A 22,342-nucleotide genomic window follows, 5' to 3' on the forward strand; every position below is an offset into this window, starting at 1 on the left:
TAAGCATTGCTGAGGACCCAAGACCATGTAAGTGCCAATCACTTTCATTCTGATTTGGGCCTAACCAGTTATCTTGAACCTAATCTAACCATTCCCTTTAGCTGGGTTAACTTTGTCCATATAGATAAACTTTTTACTAGTGTTTATTTGCTAACCTAAGCCAAGGCAACAGATACATTGAGTAGAAACAAAGAAAACCATCTAGATCTCATAAAAGCAACTTTCTAATAGTACCCAGACAGGAGGTAAACCCATGAATCCACTATGCTTTTCACCTGTCTTTTTTTTTTTTTTTAACCTCCCAAAATATAATCCCTATTGGTTTCGTGTCTTCGCCATTACCTCAGCACTGCTCTAATTTTTCCCCCCACTGCTTCTTTCTACTGTTCTCCTTGTCTGCTTGCACTGTGTGGGGGTGGAGAAAGAACAAGAACATCTGAATATTGGAATCCCAATAGCAATAGCAAAGAATCATGCCACTGAAGTATGGTATTTCTATTTAACTCCTTGGTGGTTTCGTGAGCTCTAATAGCTCACATTTATTAAGCTGTTGCTATTTGCCAGGCACTGTGCAGAAAGGAGACCAAAATGCCACATGTCCTTTAACAGTTTCAGATAATCAGGTACCCTGACTCTGCAGCTGCTCCCTGCTTCCTCTTGACTACAGGTTATTAAGCTATTGTCCCTCAGCTTCATAGCACCCCTTTAGATTCTGTTTTGTGAATCTGGAGCAGAACCTCTAAACCACATTTCTTCTTTGCTAGCTGGCTGCCTAGCAGGCTTTGCCAGCAGGGGAGGGAGAGTGGAAGGGTAGAGGACAAAAGGGCTTGCTGCTTCCTGTGTGCTTCTTTTTCTTGTCTGTCTGACCACAGTGATAGTGCCTCACTCTGGCATGAACAGTTGGCCCCAGTTTCTCCAGTTTGTAGTTTTCCACTCTCTTAGAACCAGCCTATCACACCCCTTCAAAGATATCAATACCCTTTCCTCAGATCTGAGTCCCAGCTCCATGGCAGTCCTTCCTCCAAATTTCTCAGCTGTAGTAATTCTCTTTATTCCTGTTTTGGAGTGATAGCTGCTTCCTACTGGTACTACTTCGATACTCACCGTCCCCTTTTAGCTTTTTCAGTTCTTTAGCATGTGGTTAACAATTACTCATATTAAATGCCCTCTGTTAAAATAACTGGTGTGTTTTTTGTCTCCTGATTGGACTTATAAAAGGTATTAATAAAGAAATTGTTACTATAATTGGGATCTCGGGGGAGAAACTCTCAAAGATGGGCTTCAGGGATTACCTTGGTCACATCTTCAGCTCCTTGCCAACAGGATATAAGGTTCTAGTAATCCATGGCATGTATTGGCATCACGATTCATCAGATTACTACCTTTGATTGATTGTGATAAAATGATTTCTGAAGTGTTTGGGGGACCTAGTGGCTAAAGGACTTTTTGACTGTAAGGACTGAGGGATGGGTGGGATGGTTCCTTCTGAGATCACTGGAGCCTTTACGAAAATAAAATGATAAGCTATGATCTTAAAACACCCAGGTCAATTCTTAGAGAATTAGAGAGGGTCTGGGTTCTAAAGCACTTTCTTTCATGTAGCCACAGAACTAAACATTGAACACAGTTTTAATTGCACTGGTAATAGAATTACACAACCTTGTCAATGTCTCATTTAGGGCACCGAGTGGAAAGAACCAGAGACCTGAGACTTGGAATGCGAACATCCAAGTTGACTTGGATAAAACTGAGAGTCTTGAAACCCCAGTCATTCTGACTCTCCTTTGTTCATGGAAGCAGCCTGCTTAGCTTTCCATGTCCAAAAAACTGTCCCTCCTTGGCTTGAGGGTCCTGTAATAACCTTTCCTAGAGTAATTGCTTTGCAGAGGATGTTTATACTCAAGACCTATCTCTATAACCTTTTGTTATGAGGCCCAGATCTCTTCATGCTCCAAAGGACAGGGACAAAATCCAACCTGGTTGGAAAGAGCCTAGCCTCTAAAAGATTTGCAAAATTTTACTAATTTGTATCATTGGGAAGGAGCAGTATCTGTGAGAATGGGTTGTAAATAGGTCAGGCCAGGAAGGATAGAATGTAACACTAAATCAGATAAAATGTATTTATTTCTTTTCTTTCTTTTCTTTATTTATTTTTTAGTAGGCTCCACCCTCAGTGTGGAGCCCAAGGCAGGGCTTGAACTCATGACCTTGAGATCAAGACCAGAGCTGAGATCAAGAGTCTGATGCTTAACCAACTGAGCCACCCAGGTGCCCCAGATAAAATTTATTGATCTGGGTGTGTTCTCAAGAAATTTTGAATCTAAGGTATTAACTCAGATTTGGTTGACTGAAACTTGGACTCAGTGGTGGCCTATATGTAATAAGGTTGAGGTGCTAGAACTTTCCTGGCATAATGAGGAAGGAATCTGAAGGCTTAGAAAGATAGGAATATTGGACTGGATTTATTATGTGCAAGCTGCACACCGCCCCCCCCCCCCCCCCCCCACTGCGTCCTTTAAGACTGTGCAGAAGATACACTTTTCATGAAGGCACTGAGAAATAAATTGCTGGGAGGAGACTTGTATCCTTGAAAATCTCTGTTCTCTGTAGGCTGTTTATGATGGTGGGAGCTCCTGACTTGAGGTCCAGTGGCACCCCACAGGAGTTGAGGTGGACATATGCTCCGTAATGGGCAGTGGAGGATAAAGCAGAGAATGTTTTGGCTTACAAGGATTTTTGGCAGTGGCTAATGCATTATAGTGTCTCTAGGAATAAAATAGATGGGCAGCCTACTAAATGCTACATGAACTACATAGAAGGAAAAACTCCATGTCTGGAGCCAGAAACCTGACTTGAGTCATCACAATGGAGAGTTACTACCTTTCACACAGTTTACAGATATAAGCCAATCCATAGACTTGGAGCGTCTGATTAAAGGGGAGGTGAGGTCCCCTAGACGAAGGACCCTGTATCCTTTAGTGCTGCCACAAGGACATACTATCTGTCATCCTCCAGATCTTTCTCAAAGGCTGTTGTGTCTCAGAAGCAAACATGCTCTTCTGTGCTCTGCTTGGTAATACTGGGGATGGGACTTTGCAAACCATTTTTCTCTTGTCCTTTGCTCCCTATTAGAATCTGCCAGTAGAGGATGCTAGAAAGAGACTGGAAGGCTGGAGGAGGAAGAAGGGACTTCCTCTTAACAGTTTGCTTCCTTTTCCTGGTCTGCATTCCTGCAGCACTGGCCTTTGCCCTGGCAGTTGGCCTGAGTAGCAGCAGTTTATTTTAGCTGACAACTTTTCCTCAGACCTAGAACGAGCCTTATCGCACTCCTTCAGAGATATCAGCACCAGCTGGCCAGCTCTCCTACCACAAAAGTCTGCATGCCAGCTCTGGGGGATCCCTTATCCAAGCTTCTAAATTGTAATAATCCCCACTCTTCTCTTTGTTTCCCCACCCTAGGAGTGAGTAACTGCTTCCTGCTAGGATACCTCAGTGTCCCCTTCTTGCATTTTCAGTCTTTGGTACTTGATTAACAGTTCTTTATATTAGTATTAAATTCTTTATGTTTAAATAACAGATGTGGCTTCTGTCTCCTGCCGACCCTGCCTGATACACTGACCTTGACTATTTCTCATCTCACTTGTTTTTTTTTTTTTTAAAGATTTTATTTATTTATTTGACAGAGATAGAGAGAGAGCACAAGTAGGCAGAGAGGCAGGCAGAGGGAGAGGGAGAAGCAACTCTCCGCTGAGCAGGGAGCCCGATGTGGGGCTCGATCCCAGGACCCTGAGATCATGACCTGAGCCGAAGGCAGCCGTTTAACTGACTGAGCCACCCAGGTGCCCCCTCTTCTCACTTGTTGAAGGCAGTAGGTTGTGTTTGTGATGACGCTGGTGATGAGGTACAGATTCCTCCTTAGGAAAAGATGACTTTAGTTTGTATTTGCTTAGAGCACACAATACTTGACACTTGCATTGGCAAGAATTTTTTAGAAGAATCTAGAAGAAAACATAAAACTGTTAGAAATGACATCTCAGACCTTCATAGGGCCTTAAGGTCACTTATTTTAGCCCTCATTTTACAAGTAAAGGCACAGAATTTTAGAGACTGAGTCATTTTCCCAAAGTCATAGCATTAGCACAGCAGTTCCCTCAGAGACTATCCTCCCCTACCAAGGGTTTCCCCATGAATGGTTTTTATATCCTGATCCAGTGTCAGTATCCAGCTAGCTGGGTGAGACCACCTTTGGGAGATCACCCTGGAGAGAAGGCCCCCCCAAATTAACAACTGCCTGTCTGCTTTCTGATTGGCTTGAGAACTCAAGGCTGAAGGGGTAATAAAACTTGTACTGCTGAGCCTGAAATTTTAGCTTCAAAGTAGCCTTTATTTATGAGGAGCTCCATGAGACTCCAGACACAAGGAAAGGAGGTCCAGTCTACCAATTCAGCCTCTGATTAGAAGCTTCGGAAGTGTGTGCAGAGTAAGACATTATATAGGCAATAAGAAAAATGCGGTCAGAATTGGAGGTCCACAGATTATTGCTGTGCTAGAAGTTTAAACATTATGAACAAGTATAATAAACAATTTAGATATGGGAAAAACCAGAATTACAGAAAAATCCAGGAGGAATAAGTATAAAATTGTATCAGGAAAGGAAAGAGAATAGAAAATTCTCTTTATGGAAAAAAGGGGAACTAAGTTTATATAAAAGAAAGTAATGAATGTTTAGAAACATTTATTTAGTTGGTATTCTATTACTAACAGTTGCCGACATGACTTTGATTAGATGATAAAGATAAAGATGAAATTTGATTGAAAAGAAAATTTGTCAGTTTTCTCTTTTACTGTTTTATTTTATTATTCCTTGTAATGTCATATCAGCCATGGTCTCATACACAGGGCATCAATGTCTTTATTCTAGTTTTTGATTAAAAATGTGGAAAAGACCAGATGTTAGGATGGTGGCCAGAGGCACGTCACTGGGTCTGTTTACCAGGATTTTACAGAACCATTTGTCAGCACCAATTACGGATTACTGTTTGACCAGTCTCCAATTTTTAACCTTATTCCAGGTTATCTCTGCATATAGGCTTTTGAGTAATATGTTAAAGATAGAAATATTGGTCCACATCAAACAGGTTAAAACTGTGGCAGTTGTGGATTTTTGTGCAAAAATGAGCAAGTTCATGCTGGGTCAGGTATGTGAAAAGGTTTAGGATTATACTAGGCTGAAAGTTCAACGTGAGTCATCTGTGTGTCAGCTGCCCCAAAACCGGCTTACGTGATCTCAGACTACATTAAACATAATGCTTCAGACAAGAGGTGTGTTCAGACTGCAATATCACTCTATTACACAGTGAATTATACCCTCCCTCCCCCAACCCTTGTTTCTCCCAAAGCATAAGGATATCGGGGTAACAGGGCTGGTGAAGTCAGATATGGACGCAGAGCCTTGATTCAGCATTGGCTGCTCTAGTCATGCCTGGCTAAGTCCTTTAAGAGGACAGGAATGCAAAAATGCCCGAGATCATAATTCAGAAACGTGGCACTGTCAGGACATAATTCAGATAAGCCAGTAATGAAAAGCCAAAGAGCAAGAGCATTAACCTGTGTTAAAATTAAGAACTCTGTTCATGAAAAGATACCATTATGAATGTGAAAGGCAAGACGTAGGACGGGTGAAGATATATCCAACAAAGGGCTCGTATTCAGGACATGTAAAGAATTTCTATAAATAAGAATAATCAGTCATCTGAGAAATAGAAATTAAAACCATAACGCAGTACACCACATACCTACCAGGTGGCTAATAAGGTTTTGGCAAGGATTTGGCGCAAGGGGAACATGGGAGTATAAATTGATACTACCCCGTAGAACATTTGTTAGCATTACCCACTGAAGTTGGAGAAGCACAGACCTTATGGCCGAGAAATACCATGCTCAGCGTGTGTGGACCTAACAAAAATGCAGGTATATGCATGTGCACCAAGTGCCTTATATGAAAATGTTTGTATAGGCATTATTCATTATGGCCAAAATGTGAGGACAAGTTAAATGTCCGTTAAGAGTAGAATGTGTAAGCAAGTTACAGCACATTTATTGTACAATAAAATGCTATACAGCCACAAAAATGTGCTAAGTATAGCTGCATGGATGAATCTGCAAGCATAAAGCTGTAAAACAGGAAATAAAAGTATACACAGCATCCTTCCACTTATATAACAATTCAGAAACAAGTACACTAAATTACAGTAATTGAAGTCAAGATAGTGGACAGGGAAGGCGACACAAGAGACTTTCTGAGAATATTGTTTGGGTTCTTAACCCGAATACCAATTACTTTCTAATTCATTGAACTATGTTTTGTGTACTTTTCTGTATGTTATCCTTCATGGTAAAAAGGTTATATAGCATAAAAAGGCCAAGGGTTTAGAATGATCCATAATACCAATTTTAAAAGATGTATTTGACTCAAATCAAGGACGTGAGGCTATTTGAAAATGCAGACCCAAGAGTAAGCATGAGGCAGAGAAATAAAAAAATCTAGGGAGATGAGTTTCTTTTAATAATAGGTGTGTTTTGGCAGCTCTTGATATGATGCTGGGCCAAGCAGCCTTGGATAAGCATGTTTAAAAAGAAGCAAAACTTTATATCTCAAATTATTTGTTCCATTCTGAGGTGTATTCAAAACCACAGAACAGATATGGCATATCTTCCTACAACACTGATTTTATATAAGGATTTGGAGAAATAATACTTTTTATATTAAAACCAGATATATCATGGAATAAATAAAGAAAAAATATTTCTTAAAAATTTATTTATTGAAGTATAGTTGACACACAATAAATAAAGCATATTGTAAAGGAATTCCATGCTCACAACAGGCTGCTTCCAGATATTTCTTCAAAGCCCTGCTTTTTGGGTTTCTGGCTCCTACACCTTTAAAGATTCTTTAATTGAAATTTTTAGGTACAACATGATAAAGTATCTGAAATATAATGCTTGAACCTACAGTAGAACTGAACACAATGAGCTCTGATTCCAGTGTTTACTGCTGGTAATGTGGGTGTAAGGAGCCAGGCGGTGGGGGTAAAGAAAGAAAAAGGGGTAGGGGATGGTAGGGAGAATTAAAATGATGAAGGGGCCAGGAAATAGAATGAGTATGTATAGCACAGAATGGTGTTTTCTCGCTTTGTTTTTTTCACTCCACGGGATGAAGGAAAGAAGAAGAAGGTGTTATCTTATGGCTCTCGTGGGAAGATTGTATCATGTGTCCCACCATTTCACATTCCTGACCTAACCGCTAAAAGGCACTGGGGCAATGTTGGGCAGTGGATACAGAAGCTGCGGGGTAACTGATTCTGAGGCTCAAAACGGAGAAATTACTGGATTTGTTCTTTCTCTCTAGCTCTTCTGCCACCCCCTATGTCTACTCCATGATCAGCATTATCATTGCTAGCACCTATGTAGTGCCAAGCCCTGTTCCCGCCCGGAAACCTGTTACACAGAGGTTGAGCAATTGCTTGAGGACACGTAGCTATTAAGTGTCTTGTTCCTGATTTTAGGAGGAAAGCAGTTTTTCCTAAAGTATGATGTTGGCTCTACATATTTATTGCTGTCCTTTACCAGGTTAAGTTCCTTTACATTCCTAGTTGGCTGATAGTTTTTATTAGGACTAGACATTGGATTTTCGCAAGTGGTTTTTCTGCATGTATTGAGATGATCATACGGTTTTTCTTTTTCAGTCTGTTAATATGGTGAATTACATTAAATTTTTAATGTTATGCTAAGCCATCACTAGGTCATGATGTATTAGCCTTTTAATATATTGTTGGATTTCATCTGTTAATTTTGTTAAGTTTTGCATCTATGTTCCTGAGTGATAGGCATCTGTAGTTTTCTTGTACGTCTCTGCCCCTTCTCTGCAAACTGCATGAAGTTGTCCTTCCGCTCACTGATGTTTTGAGGTATTTTTGTCCAGCCTTTTTTTCCCTTTCTGTGTTTCATATTGGATCCTTTCTGTTGATAAGTCTTCAAATATACTAATCTTTTGTTCTGTAATGTTAAGTCAGCTATTAATCTCATCCAGTGTATTTTTCATCTCAAATGTATTTTTTCATCTTCAGAAATGGATTTGGGTCTTTTTAAATATCTTCCATGTCTCCATATAGTATGCTCAATCTTTACTTACCTTTTTGAAAATATGGAGTAGTTATAACAATTATTTCGATGTTCTTGTCTACTAGTTCTAGGATCCATGTCATTTCTAGGGTCCATTTCTTTTGATTAGTTTCTCTCCTCATAATGAGTCATATTTTCTTCTTTGCATGGCTGTTAATTTTTTATTGGATGCTAAACACTGTGAATTTTACTTTAGGGTGCTGGATATTTTTGTATTCATATATATATTTTCTTGAGCTTTGTTTTGGGATACAGTTAACTTACTTGGAAACAGTTTGATCTGTTAGAGGCTTGCTTTTTGGCTTTCTTAAGCAGAACCAGAACAGCCTTATCTAACTGTTCCATAAAATTAAATTCATCTAGAGTGTAACTTTATTCCATGTGTTACTTTTATTGGCCTTCTCTTTGTATTAGATTTATTCATGTGTTTTGAAATTTTGGTTTGCAACTTAAATTTTAGTAAAAGTTTTCTTCCCTACCCTTTGTCATCACCCTTGCTGTTTAACCATTTTACAATTGTCTCCAACCCAATTCCTAGATGCTCCCCAGTCAAGGACCAGGTCTTACAATGACAGTTCTGTTCCATATTGATATTGGCCTAACCCAGTTCCTGGATTCAAATTATGAAACTCTCTCTGGCTCTTGTTTTGAGTGGACAACCTATAAGGTCCTTTTACTATGGGAAGGCTTCCTTGCCACTGCCTGCTGCCAGACTCAGGACCCATCAAACCATGGCATCAGCCTTACTCATTACTTTATATTTCTTTCCCTTTTCAGAACCATAAAGATTTGTCTTTGAACCCACTATGTCTCTTTTTTTTTTACAACGTTTTATTATTAAAATTTTCAAACATACAGAAAACTTGAAAAAATTATACAATGAACATATTATGCCCATCACTTAGGTTCTACAATCAGTATTTTGCTAGAGTCTTTATTACGTATTTGTCCGTCTTATTTCTTGATCACTTCAAAGTAAGTTGTTACTCTTCCCATAGACACTAAAGCATTACATATTATTAACTGGAGCTCAACATTTGGGTTTTTTTGTTTTGTTTTATTTTTTGGAGGGGGGAGAGGAAAAGGGGGGCGGGGCAGAGGGAGAGGGAGAGAGAGCCTGATGTGGAGCTCAATCTTACGACCCTGAGATCATAACTTGAGCCGAAACCAAGAGTTGGATGCTTAACCGACTGAGCCACCTAGGTGTCCGTCAACATTTGTTTTTGTTTATAGTTCCTTTTTTTTATTTTGAAGTAATATTTACACACAATGAAATATACAAGTCTTCAGTGTTATCAAACACATCATCTATACTCAAACCTCTTCTCAAGATGTACAATATTACCATCACCAGAGAAAGTTTTCTCATGCTCTTTCCTGGTCAGTCCATACCCCTCCACCCCACAGAAGCAACCATTGCCCTGTTTTTTATTTCTACTATGGATTAGTTTTGCCTGCTTTCGAATTTTATATTACAGAATCATATAGCGTTGTACTCCTTTGTGTAAGACTTCTTTTGCTCAGCATGTTGTTTTTGAGATTTATCCATGTGGCTGTAGCAATAATTTATTCCTTTTCATTGCTGAATATTACTATTCCTTTGTTTCAACACACCACAGTTTGTTTGCTCATTTCAGTGTGGTCTTTTTGGATTTCTCTGTTTATTTTTTATCCATCACTACTAAGTGTCTGGAGAGAAGAGAGTGCATCAGAGTATGAATGCCATCTTAACCTAAAGTCCCCTCATTTAACTAATGTGTATTCATTTTAAGTTACTTTTTTTAATCGAGTGAACTTAGCTGCTTTCTAATTTGATAAGGAATTGAGTTTGGTCCCTTTCATTTTCCTTCTAATCTGTTCAATGTGCATTTTCACAGCTTTACATGAAATTTAAAAGTAGAAAATATGTTATATAAATGAAGTGCTGTAGGGGCGCCTGGGTGGCTCAGTCAGTTAAGCGACTGCCTTCGGCTCAGGTCATGATCCTGGAGTCCCGGGATTGAGTCCCGCATCGGGCTCCTTGCTCAGCGAGGAGTCTACTTCTCCCTCTGACCCTCCCCCCTCATGCTCTCTCTCTCTCTCATTCTCTCTCTCTCAAATAAAAAAAAAAAAAAAAAATGAAGTGCTGTATTTGGTGTTTAAAAGTTATCCTGTTCCAGCCCTGGGTGTATCATGGAACACTACATCAAAAACTAATGATGTAATGTACAGTGACTAACATAATAAAATAAAATTAATTTTAAAAAAAGTTCTCCTGTTCCATAAATAATATCAAATAGTCTACATATTAAATATGAATTTGTTTTTTATATCAATTTAAAAATTGAATAATTCTCATATTTTTCTGTTATATTAAGTACAATATCTGTAATGACTGCACTTCTTTGTTATCAGCAATAATATTAACAATAGAACTCTTTATTTTCAGGAGTATGTCAATTCAGCCAGCTGAACGATATATTGCAATTGTATAGGGCCTCTAATCTCTCAACTCTAGATTAATTCCGTAATATAATGTAAACTGAATAAATTGATCTCTTGTTGTGGTGCATATGTTAAAAGGAATAACTAATGAAGCACAACATACTTCACATAAAGTTTCAGTATTTGATAGAATTATGTATTATTTTATTTTTATTTTTCTTCAGGTTTGGTTGGGATGTTCCAGTAATTTTGAGAAATTCAGAAGAAACCCAGTTCAACACAAGAGTTTTCAAAAAGCAAATGAGACAAGTCAAGAATCCTTTTGGCTTAGAGATCACTAATCCATCTTCAGCTTCAATTACAAGTTGGTGGCTATTTTCCAAAGATCATTTTCTTTCTGTGCCCCTTTCTTAGCATTTTTCTTTCTATATGCTTTCTCTTCATTAGAATTAACAAGTATTTATTGAGCACCTATTTTATTCTGGGAGCTGTACTATGTAGTACTTTGTACTACAGATATAAAGACTAATAATTCACCAAACTTGCTCCTCAGGAATTTATCAACTAACAAACAGAGGCATTCGTGTAAGAAGAATAAAGTATCTTAACTGTTAATAAGAGAAGTTTGCGGGACGCCTGGGTGGCTCAGTCGGTTAAGCAGCTGCCTTCGGCCCAGGTCATGATCCCAGGGTCCTGGGATCGAGTCCCACATTGGGCTCCTTGCTCAGCAGGGAACCTACTTCTCCCTCTCTCTCCCTCTGCTTGTGCTCTCTCTGTCAAATAAATAAAAAATCTTTAAAAAAAAAATAAAATAAAAAAATAAGAAGTTTGTTAGGACACTGCCATTTTCATGGGTCTTAAGTGCAGTGAGAAATGTATGGATTGTATAGCATAAACAGTTACTGGAAGGTTGCTAACCTTCTCAAGAACAAGTGTTTTTAATCTGAAATTAAGGTATTTTGGGTATAAGTTATTTTGGTATAAGATGTTATTTTGGCAGATGGTAATAATAGATAATAGTTGTTTGTTTCTGCACTTACTTGGAAAAATAAATTGTCTGCAAGACTATCTAGGAACCACTGGAGTGAAAGAAAGAGAGGGAGGGAGGAAAGAAGGACGGGAAGAAAGAAAGAGAGAAAGAAAGAAATGGTTTAAGTTTGCTGAGGTGGGGAGGCATATTCAGGAAAAGCTTCATTGAAGAATGTGCTGAGTCTATCCTATTTATTTATTTATTTATTTTTGAGTAGAGTCTTGAAAGATAAGTAGGTGTTTATCTCATGGGCTTGGGAGATATTCTAGGTAGAGGGAGAAGCATGAACAAAGCACTGATACAGAAACAGAATAATGCAGTAGAGAAACAATAGTGATTTGTTGTGGATAAAACACAGGTAAGAGAGAAGAGTGGGAGAAGGTTCTTTGCAGGGGCTCTCCACAGACAGATCCTCTTACCAGGATAAAGAATACGGGAGGAGCAGCAGGTTTTGGAAGAAAGGTAATGACTTCAGTTTTGAACTTCTGGACTTTGGAGTGGGCAGTTCTAGGTACAGCTCCATGGCTTTACAAAGATTTCTGGGCTGAGACCCTATCACCTTTTACATGTGCTCAGATTCCTGGGATCTTAAAAACAATCCCAAACGTTCTCAACTTTTTATCTTATTGTAACTACTGCCCTCTTTCTCTTCCCTTCACAGCCATGCTTCTCAAAAGCAGGTTGCATTTGCCTTCTTCCCTTAGCCTGCTCTACTTTCACTCCTCAGATCAGTGCAGTCTGATTTTTGCCTATATCCCTCTACTGAAATGGTTTTCCCCCAGGTCACTGATCATCACTTCTGCCCCAACCCTGACCCCCAGCAGTCATAAAATCCAGTGCACACTTTGTAGGCCTGAGTTAACATTATCTCTGCAGAGTTTAACAGAGTTGACCAATCCTTCCTTCTTGATACCCTGCTCCCTAGGCTTCTGTGACCCTTCTTGTATAGTCATCTTCCTGTCTCTAACTTCCAGAATCACATGTCAAAAATCAGTGTACTGGGGTACCTGGGTGGCTCAGTTGGTTAAATGTTCGACTCTTGATTTTGGCTCAGGTCATCATCTCAGAGTTGTGAGATCGAGCCCTTGAGTTGGGTTCTGTGCTCAGCATGGAGTCTGCTAGAGGTTCTTTCTTTCTCTCTTCCCCTCTGCCCCTCCTCCTGCTGACGTGCGCTCTATAAATAAACAAGTAAATAAGTAAATAAATAAATAAAATCTTTTTAAAAAAATCAGTGTACTTAGTCAATAGGGATTATCAACCTTAAGTAAATACTAATTCATAATGAAGAAGTACAAAGTTTCTTATTCTTCCTTAGCTGTAAATGCTATACTATCACCCTATGAATTGAAGAGAACTAAGGACCGCTTTTTTTCCCCTCTAATGGTAGATAAGGGGTTCATTCTGACATTTTTCACTTGGGAAGACCAAATTTCAAGATATGACAGAGAAAATTAACCTGTTTAGAAAACATGCCTAATTAAAATGTACAGAACAATGGCAGTTTAGTGACCTCTGACCTCTGTGGTCAGGTCTTGGACCTTCTGCCATGTCACATTGGGGTCTTGAGTAGGACTGCCAATACAAAAAGCCGCCAATACAAAAGTGTCCTTCCTGCTACATAGTTCCACAAGCCGGGAAATGCTGAAAAACTGAAAAATTGTGAGCAAACACAGGATACTTGTGAGCTAGAAAGTGTGAGGAAATCCACCAGTCTTCCTTTCAGGCAGAAATAGTATCAAAAATTGCCCCCCTTGCATCCCTGTAAATGTTCTAAGCAAATGAAAATATATCCAGTAAATAGAAGTCCTCTCAGCTGCCAAGCAACTTTCATGCAGCATTACCAAAGTACACAAAAAATTTTTTTAAATGTGTGGATTTATAGCATGCTTATTGAAGTATTTTAATTTTTAAAATACAAGTGCTGGGCGCCTGGGTAGCTCAGTCGGTTAGGCATCTACCTTCGGCTCAGGTCATGATCTCGGGGTCCTGGAATCAAGCCCCAAGTTGGGCTCCCTGCTCAGTGGGGAGTCTGCTTTTCCCTCTTCCTCTGCCCTCCCCCCCATACTTTCTCTCTCTCTCTCTCTCTCAAATAAATAAAATCTTTAAAAAAATAAAATAAATACCAGTGCCTATCATTCATTATCTTCTTTGGGTAAATAAGGAGAAGGATTTTGGTGGGAATTATATTTGGCAGAATAAAATTCATTTGTTTAAACTGTGGAACAGTGGATATCATTAAAGATGTCTAACCAGGACATTTAAATAATATTCTAAGCACTAATTGTGACATTTTGAAAGGTTATCTCATTTGATGTGTAGATAGTTTAAAAATCCAGGTCTTTTTTCACCACTGTACCCAAGGTGCCTGGCATGTAGGGAGGGAAGGGAAATATCTAAAGACCTGATTTACTTGAAAATGAGCAAGAGAATCAGTTTTAATCTTAGTCATTTAGTTCTCTTTACTATGGGTGGCTTGTTGGGATTTCTTTTGTTGTTATGTGGTGATACCGGATTTGGATTTATGATGTTTCCATGTCCCCAGTGTAAAAGGCTCTAATGAATTGAAAGGAGGTACTTCAAGATGTGCTAGTTGAGTTTAATTCAGCTGATTCAGAAATTCTCCAGTCCCTTTGTAACAGCTTCCTTATATTTTGGCTTATTCATCCTGGTGAGACCTAACAAAGGTAAAAGGGTTAGACAAAATGACACACATAGCATTTTCAGGGGAATTTGTGAACCTCTATTCTCTACAACGTAAAATTTTCATCTCCCAATATTCTAGATTTATTATCCTCATGCATGATCACCTTGTACATTAGTTCTTCTTTCTCAGGGATTCTCCTCAAGAAAGTTTGTGGCTGGGGCGCCTGGGTGGCTCCGTTGGTTAAGCGACTGCCTTCGGCTCAGATCATGATCCTGGAGTCCTGGGATCGAGTCCCACATCGGGCTCCCTGCTCAGCAGGGAGTCTGCTTCTCCCTCTGACCCTCCCCCCTCTCATGCTCTCTCTCTCTATCTTATTCTCTCTCTCAAATAAATAAATAAAATCTTTAAAAAAAAAAGTTTGTGGCTTGTCAGCCCCATTGTGTCTCCTTTTTTTAATGGCTCAACTCATTGACTGTAATCCTTATTTTTTGCAATTTTTTTCAAGGCTGTCTCTTATGGGGGGCTTCATTTGGCTGTTACAGCAAAGCACGTAAGGGCAGGTTGAGGGAAATCACCCCCATGCTGCTTCAGTTAGCTTCTATTCTGACTTTTCTGGTTTAAGGCTGTGTTCCAAGTCTGCTATTGCTCTCAATCTGAGATGGCATTGGGTTTGCACTGAATTTTAGAAGACTGAGAAAATGTAAGAATGAGAACTGTCTGCAGAAGAAGTAGGAAGACCCAAAGGGAGAACAGTTTTGCCTGGGGGATTTGTACTGTCATCAGTGTAAATCAACACATTCTCTTCTCAGTCTGTGGCATGGACAAGTGTAGGAGAGATTGTGGAGAGTAGAATTTATTGATTGTATTCTCCCTTCTCATTAACTTATAATATTAATTTCAGAGACATTGTTGAAGTCTGATTAGTATCCAGTTGTCAGTAGTCTTTGACACGCTCCCCACTTCCGTCACGTATATGCAGTCTGTAAACAAACCTTTCATGCAGCTCTGAATCTCTGGAACTCTGATGTGTTTTACAAAGCAAATAAACTGGGTAGTTTTACATGTTTTAGGGCTTATCCTTCCATGGTTCTTTTTTAGTGTAAACAAGCACATAGATATGGATATCCTCTCCTGTGAGATAAACAGGAGTATGCTGTATACTTGCCTCCATCTTGCGTTTTTCATTTGTATATATTCTGAAGATCATTTCAAAGTAGTATGTGCAGGTATTTTGCCATGCCTCAGTTCTTTTTTAAGAGCTCCATAATACTTCATTATGGAATATTCTATATTTTATTCATTTAATCCCCTATCGTTGGACATTTGGATGGATTCCAGCATTTTGATATAACTAGAGCTCCATACATAACATCTTTTCACATTTACACATTTCTGCCAAGAATATTAAGAAATCGTTTTCTGGGTTCCTTTTTTTCTTTTTCCACTGTCTTTTATATTTCTCCCTTTCGTATCTATGTCAGCTTTTTTCCTTACCTCATGTTGTATGGTTCATAGAGAAAAGGATGTATGATTTTTAATATAGATATTAACTTTAAATATATAAACATTGTTATGTAACATAATATAAATAGTATATATGAACATGACATTGATACATGTTTTAATATATAATGTATAAATTAATATAACAATTGTATATTAAATGTATATAAATATATATTTAAATTTGTATTGACGGAGTGGTTTTCTTTGGCTATTTAATAGCTAACTGAAAAATAATAGCTTATTAAATTTCCCATTCTTGAATAATACCTGATGATTGGAATCATATAAAACTTTGAAATCAAATTCTGTTCCAATTACCTATGCAATGTTCCTGCCGATTAAAAGTTTTGCTTAACTATGATTGGAAATTATCCTATGTCGCTGCTATTACGCAGACTCCAAATCTGAAACTCTATGCATATACTACTAATTACGGGGAAGAAAAGTAAGAAACTGAATTTTTGGTATCCTGTAGAGCATCTGCTTGTGTTTGTGTATATCCTTCCAACACATACTCTTGATCACCTTTTTATTTTATTTTTGTAAAGGGATGATTTATATATTTTTTAAAAGATTTATTTATTTATTTTACAGAGAGAGTGAGTGCGGTGGGCAGTGGCAGAGGGAGAGGGAGAGAATCTCAAGCAGACTGCCCACTGAGTGCAGAGCCCGATTCAGGGCTCCATCCCACAACCCTGAGAGCATGACCTGAGCTGAAATCAAGAGTCAGACACCCAACTGATTGAGCCACCCAGCCACCCCATTGATCACCTTTTTAAAACTACATAATGTATCCATCAGAATTCCTATTAGCAAGTTAACAGAAATGACTCCAGTCAAAGGATACTGGGTAACTTACAGAATTGCCAATAAAGGTTTGGAGACCCAGAATCAGAGACCAAGGCTGTTCGCCAGGAACAATGACCCAGACCATGTACTTTTGGTCTTGCAAGTCCACCACTGCCACTGAGCACCAGAGGCTACAGTTTCCACTGCCAACAGTCTAAGACCCTAGATATTGCTGCCCTTGAACTTAATATTGCTACAACTGCTATGAGCAAGGGGAAAAATCGTATGGATGCTAGTAGTATGTCCAAAGTGAGTGTTTAATAAATAGGTAAAACAATATAATTAGTATGTCCACTTACAGTTTATTTTTCCACTTAATCAGGTTTACTCAAATTATAATATGTTTTATTATGCTGAAAGCAAATAAATGAATGAGGGCATTGCTTTTAAGCCCTTCACGTTTTGGAATCCCTGCTCTTTCCTTAGGATGTTTTGCACATTATGTGGGACATTAACTGTGTGACAGGAGTATATATTAATGCTGTCAATGTGTATATTAATATTAGTAAGGCTTGATTTGTTTTTCATATTTTTTCTACTCCAGTGATCATCTTGTGGACCCCATTAGTTATATGTATCCACTTTCAGAGACAGTCCTGCTCTGTTTCTTACAGTTACAAGGTTGCGTATATCCACTTTTGGAGACAGCTCTACTATTTCTTGTAGTTAGGATTATATATGCTATTAGAGCAGTAGGTTATCAATAGTGAACTATATTTCAGTTTTTAAACTCTATGTGGGAGAAGTCTCGAAATCACACACAAAAAACTAACTTGATAATTTCCAAGTGTAAATGTATAAATAATAAGAGTTTACTGATAGTGCTTCGAAATTGTGTAGATGTTGAAGGTTTTCTATCACTTGTTTAGGGACCAGTTCCTTCATTTACAGGCACGTGCCCTTTAATGAGTTCCTTTAACTGGCATCAGCTGGGCCAGCCTCCAAAAGGAAGCTTTTGTTATTCACTGTGTATAATTGTATGAGAAATTACATTAGGTAATTTTCTTCTCTTTGTCTTCTTTTCTCCTTTGTTTTCTACAGCTGGCATAACTTTGACAACAGACTGCCTTGAAGATAGCCTCCTGACATGCTACTGGGGGTGCAGTGTTCAAAAATTATATGAAGCTCTGCAGAAGCACTTTCATTGCTTCCGAATAAGCACTCCCCAAGCCCTGGAAGATGCTCTGTACAGTGAATACCTCTATCAAGAACAGTATTTGTATCCTTTTATCTGATATACCCATTAACCAATGAAAATTTTAGACTTTAGACTTTTTTATGGATAAAATAAAGTACTTGCTCCATTATTATTGATCACCTTTGGTATTACTGTATTTTGGGTTATAGTGGCAATTTACCTTTACATTTTCAAAAAGTATTAAAAAGGACAGCAAAGAAGAAATATATTGCCAGTTACCAAGAGATACTAAAATTGAAGACTTTGGTACAGTGCCCAGATCTCGCTATCCATTGGTAGCACTGTTGACCCTAGCTGATGAGGATGACCGAGACATTTATGATATTGTAAGTAACTTTAAAATTCTGGAAGCATTCCTTTAAGTGATTTGGATGATGGGTCATAATTATTTGGTGAATAGGAGAAGTTTTATTTTAATTTCTGAGGATCTACATTTGGCCCAGACACATTTTTCTTGGAGAAGGAATACGTGGGAAGTACACCTGTATGATGATCATACATGTAACAGCTCCTTCAGAGGATGACTTTTTTTCCATATGAGTTACAAGAATATGATATTATTTAGAAAACAAAAGGTATATTATAGTTGAATTAAGTTAATTTTATCATTCTATATTCTGTCATATTTGCTAGATAGAAAGAGTCTTGGGAAGCTTGTTTATTCTTACCATTTTTAACACTGAATGAATAAGCATTGTAATCATCTGAAGTGCTCCATTTTAGGACCATATTCCCTCTTTTCTTTACATGCTTGCAAGTCACCTTGTTTCCATCATAGCCCCTGCTGCACCTACATCTTCTATGTATTTGATCCCTGTATTTTCAGTAATTGTAGTGGTCTCTTTTTCTCATTATGTGCTCATTATTTCTTTAGTCTGGTAGTTTGTCCCTATTAGTAAGATAAAAGCATCTTAGGGATCTAAGAGGACCTGAGCCCTGACAAAGCTCTGAGTATGGTAGAAGCATATACATGAAATAAACTTTTGGTGAAACTGTTTCATGGTAAGAATGCCCTTATGCCCAATTTACTGCTTTTCTGAAGTGCATGATATCGATATGTTTATTATTAATGATATGGTAACATTTTTATGATACTTTGTAATATATACAGTACATTGGCTAACATTAACTTGTTTATTCCTTCCAACAACCTTGTGTGTTAGGGCAAATACTCTTCTTATAAAGCCTGAAATGAGAGTCTAAAGAAAACTCCCAGTCATTCAGGAAGAGATGGAACCAGTAAGCCTCTGTAGTCTGTGCCAGTACCTTAAAAAAAATTTTTTTAAATGAATATCTCCTTGAAACAAGTGTACATTTTCATGCATTTGGAAAGTTCAGACCCTTATTGAGAAATCTAGACCCTGCTCATACACAGTTTGAGGTCTTAATCTTACCAAATTGAAGTTCCATTGAACTGAAGTCAATTTGTTTTTTCCAAATAAGTCATACTAAAAACAGTATGCTTCCAGCACCTAACACAGTGCTTAGAACACTATAGGTGCTCAATAAACATGATAAGTGAAAAACAAAACGAAACAAAAAAACAACAACCCAGTCATACCAAGCAATGTTCCTGAGCCTCATAGAGCTTGACAGCAAGTCAGTTACTTGTGCATGAGAAGCGCATATGAGAGATCTTCTGGTTTCCTCCCCCTCCTCCCCTCTTCCCCATCACCCTGTTCAGTTGAAGATAAGTAAGAACTGTTAGGTTGGTGTTTCATATTTCCAGCCTCCGTTCTTTACCCTGCCTACCCCAGCAAGGTAACCCTTCTATCACCACCGTGTCACCCGTGTCTTCCAAGCTCCCTTCCTTCCTTCCTCTCATTCAAAACAGAAAGGCTCAGATCTGTCACCTTCCTCCCAGCCTCCCCTTTTGGCTTCTTTCCCCCTCACTGATGGTGATCTCTATCTATTTAAGGAACTCAGAGTCTTCTTTGTTTTCTAACTTTCTTCCTCAGTCTGAACAGAGGTGTGTGTGTGTGTGTGTGTGTGTGTGTTAAAATATATATAACATAAAATTTACCATTTTAACCACTTTCCAGTGTATAAGTAAATGGCATTATAAACAGGGAAAGATTTGCTCTCAGCTCCCAGATCCAACTGGAACAAAGATGATAGGGCCCAGCTGTACTTGTGGGAGATGCATTCCCACAGGGGACCTGGGATGGCCAGCTCTCAGGGGTTTAATAGGCATTTTCTCTTTTCCTTTTAACATCTCCTGCTCTGGGTCTTTTCTTCTCATCAGCAGGCTCCCTCTCTTTTTTCCTGTTAATCTTGCTTCTCCATCTCTTATCACTCAGATTGGGGCTAATATTGGAACTAAAGCATACTTGTTAGCATAGTTTGTATTAATGTTCCCTGTTCTTAATTTTAAAAGCAAACCAAGCATTTGGTTTTTCAATATTTTATCTGGGGGTCAGAGTCTAAATCTAAAGAAAAAAAATTAAACTCTACCATTCCTGTTGTAACAGTAAAAATTACACTTTGATAGTGTAGTCAGTTTGTCATTTTAGGTAGAAGCAGGGATTGTTAATTGCAGTATTTTGACTTCGACGTTTGTTTTCATTTTTACTCAATTATATTTTCTCTGTTACTTAAATAATACATGTTTGTGGCAGGAAATAGAATTAGAAAATCTAGATAAGCCAAAAGGAAAAAAGCATAATCATCTATATTCTGTCTTCCAAAGTAACCACTGTGAATATTTGTATCTTTGCAGACCTTTATATATGTAATTTTTAAACAAAAACAGGATTAAATTATATGTACTATTTTGTGACCTGTTTTCATTTAGTATATTTTGAGGATCTTTTCCATATCAAATATATATGTACAACTACATGTATATTTAAAACTAGCATGATAGTAGCTTCCAAAGCTTTTAATATTAAATCGAATGGCGGGATTTTCACGTGAGGTGATAATATTACTGTCTTATACCAGTCCTGTCATTTTGGTTCAGTATTACAAGTTCTGAAGCCATTGCCAAATTATTAAATCTTTATAAAGCTGTAAAGAATATTATATGTTTACAACCATACTAGGATTCTTTCTTTAAACTTTTCATTTGGACATAATTTTAGAAACTTGCAAAAATAGAAAACCAAAAGAACACCCCTCTACCTTTTCCTCAGACTCCTATTGTTATTTGCTGACATTTGCACCATTGGCACTATTTTATGCCCATATATGTTTGCGTATGTATTTTTTTTAATGAATCAAGAATAAGTTGTATGGGGACGCCTGGGTGGCTCAGTCGGTTAAGCGTCTGCCTTCAGCTCAGGTCATGATCCTGGGTCCTGGGATCGAGTCCCGCATCGGGCTCCCTGCTCCGCGGGGAGCCTGCTTCTCCCTCTGCCTCTGCCTCTCTCTCTCTATCTCTCATGAATAAATAAATAAAATCTTTAAAAAAAAAAAGAATAAGTTGTATGCATGATTCTTTACCCCTAAATACCATAGTGTGTATTTCTTTTTTATTATATTTTTAAAATATTTTTATATATAAATATATTTTTATATTAAAAATATATTTTTTATAATATTTCTAATAATAGGAATGTTCTCTGATATAAACACAATATAGTCATCAACTTTATAAATCTAACATCGATAAAATATTTTATCCAATCTATGACCTATATTCCAATATGTCAGTGGATTTAGCAGCCTTCTTTACAGCATGTTTCCCCCTCCAGTACAGGTTCTAGTCTAGAGTCAGATAGTCTGTTTGTCATGTATCTTTAGCATCCTTTAATCTAGAACATTTTCACAGCCTGGGTTTGTCTTTTACGATATTAGCATTTTTTAAGAATACAGTCACATACACCCTTTTCGTAAAATAGGACCCTTCCCATTTTGTTTGCCCGATGTTTCTTCATGATCAGGTTGGACTTGTGCATTTTCAGCCAGTCTACCGCACAGGTGATGACACGTGCTTTTCAGGACTTTTCACCTTTGGAGGCACATGAGGTTCTTTCCCCTTAGTGGTGATGTTAAGTTTGATCTCTCAGCAAGGTGGTATCTCATTTTCCTCTGTTCTGTTTTTCCCCCTCCCTTGCAAATAATAAGCAGTTGGGGGGGGGATACTTTTTTTTTTTAATGTTTTTTTATTTATTTACTTGAGAGAGAGAGAGAGACAGAGATAGCTAGAGAGAGAAACGAGCTGGGAGGAGAGGGAGAGGCAGGCTCCCCGGCTGAGCAGGGAGCCCAATGTGGGGCTCGATCCCAGGACCCGGGGATCATGACCTGAGCCGAAGGCAGACGCTTAACTGACTGAGCCAGCCAGGTGCCCTGTGGGGGGGACACTTTTAAGACCACGCAAAATCCCAGTCTTTATGAAAATTTGCCCCCCTGGATTTAATAACCATTGATAATTCTTAACAGATTTTATTTTTACCATGTTGGTTGCAAAATGATTATTTTCCAATTCCAGCCCTTCAGCCAGTCTTCAGTATTCTACTATAAGCAATAGACTTCCCATTTATTTCTTTGTTTATTATCCATATGG

At 38.2% G+C, this 22,342-nt stretch overlaps 1 protein-coding gene across 2 annotated transcripts in view; it reads left to right on the forward strand.

Moving 5' to 3' along the window:
• Positions 1–22,342, forward strand: part of CGRRF1 (cell growth regulator with ring finger domain 1) — a 28,788-nt gene that overhangs the window by 2,123 nt on the left and 4,323 nt on the right. Inside the window, exons 2-4 of one of the 2 annotated variants that reach the window (XM_045900896.3) lie at positions 10,833–10,972; positions 17,679–17,856; positions 18,014–18,161. In XM_045900896.3, coding sequence (XP_045756852.1) covers positions 10,833–10,972; positions 17,679–17,856; positions 18,014–18,161 — 466 coding nt within the window. Of the gene's footprint in view, positions 1–10,832; positions 10,973–11,996; positions 15,856–17,678; positions 17,857–18,013; positions 18,162–22,342 lie in introns of those variants that run through there. The other variant, XM_064571081.1, reaches the window with a different exon arrangement.

Source organism: Mirounga angustirostris, unplaced genomic scaffold (assembly GCF_029215605.1).
Source record: "Mirounga angustirostris isolate CCGP_5_RB_7025 unplaced genomic scaffold, mMirAng1.0.hap1 SCAF_9, whole genome shotgun sequence".
In the NCBI taxonomy this organism is placed as follows: Eukaryota; Metazoa; Chordata; class Mammalia; order Carnivora; family Phocidae; genus Mirounga; species Mirounga angustirostris.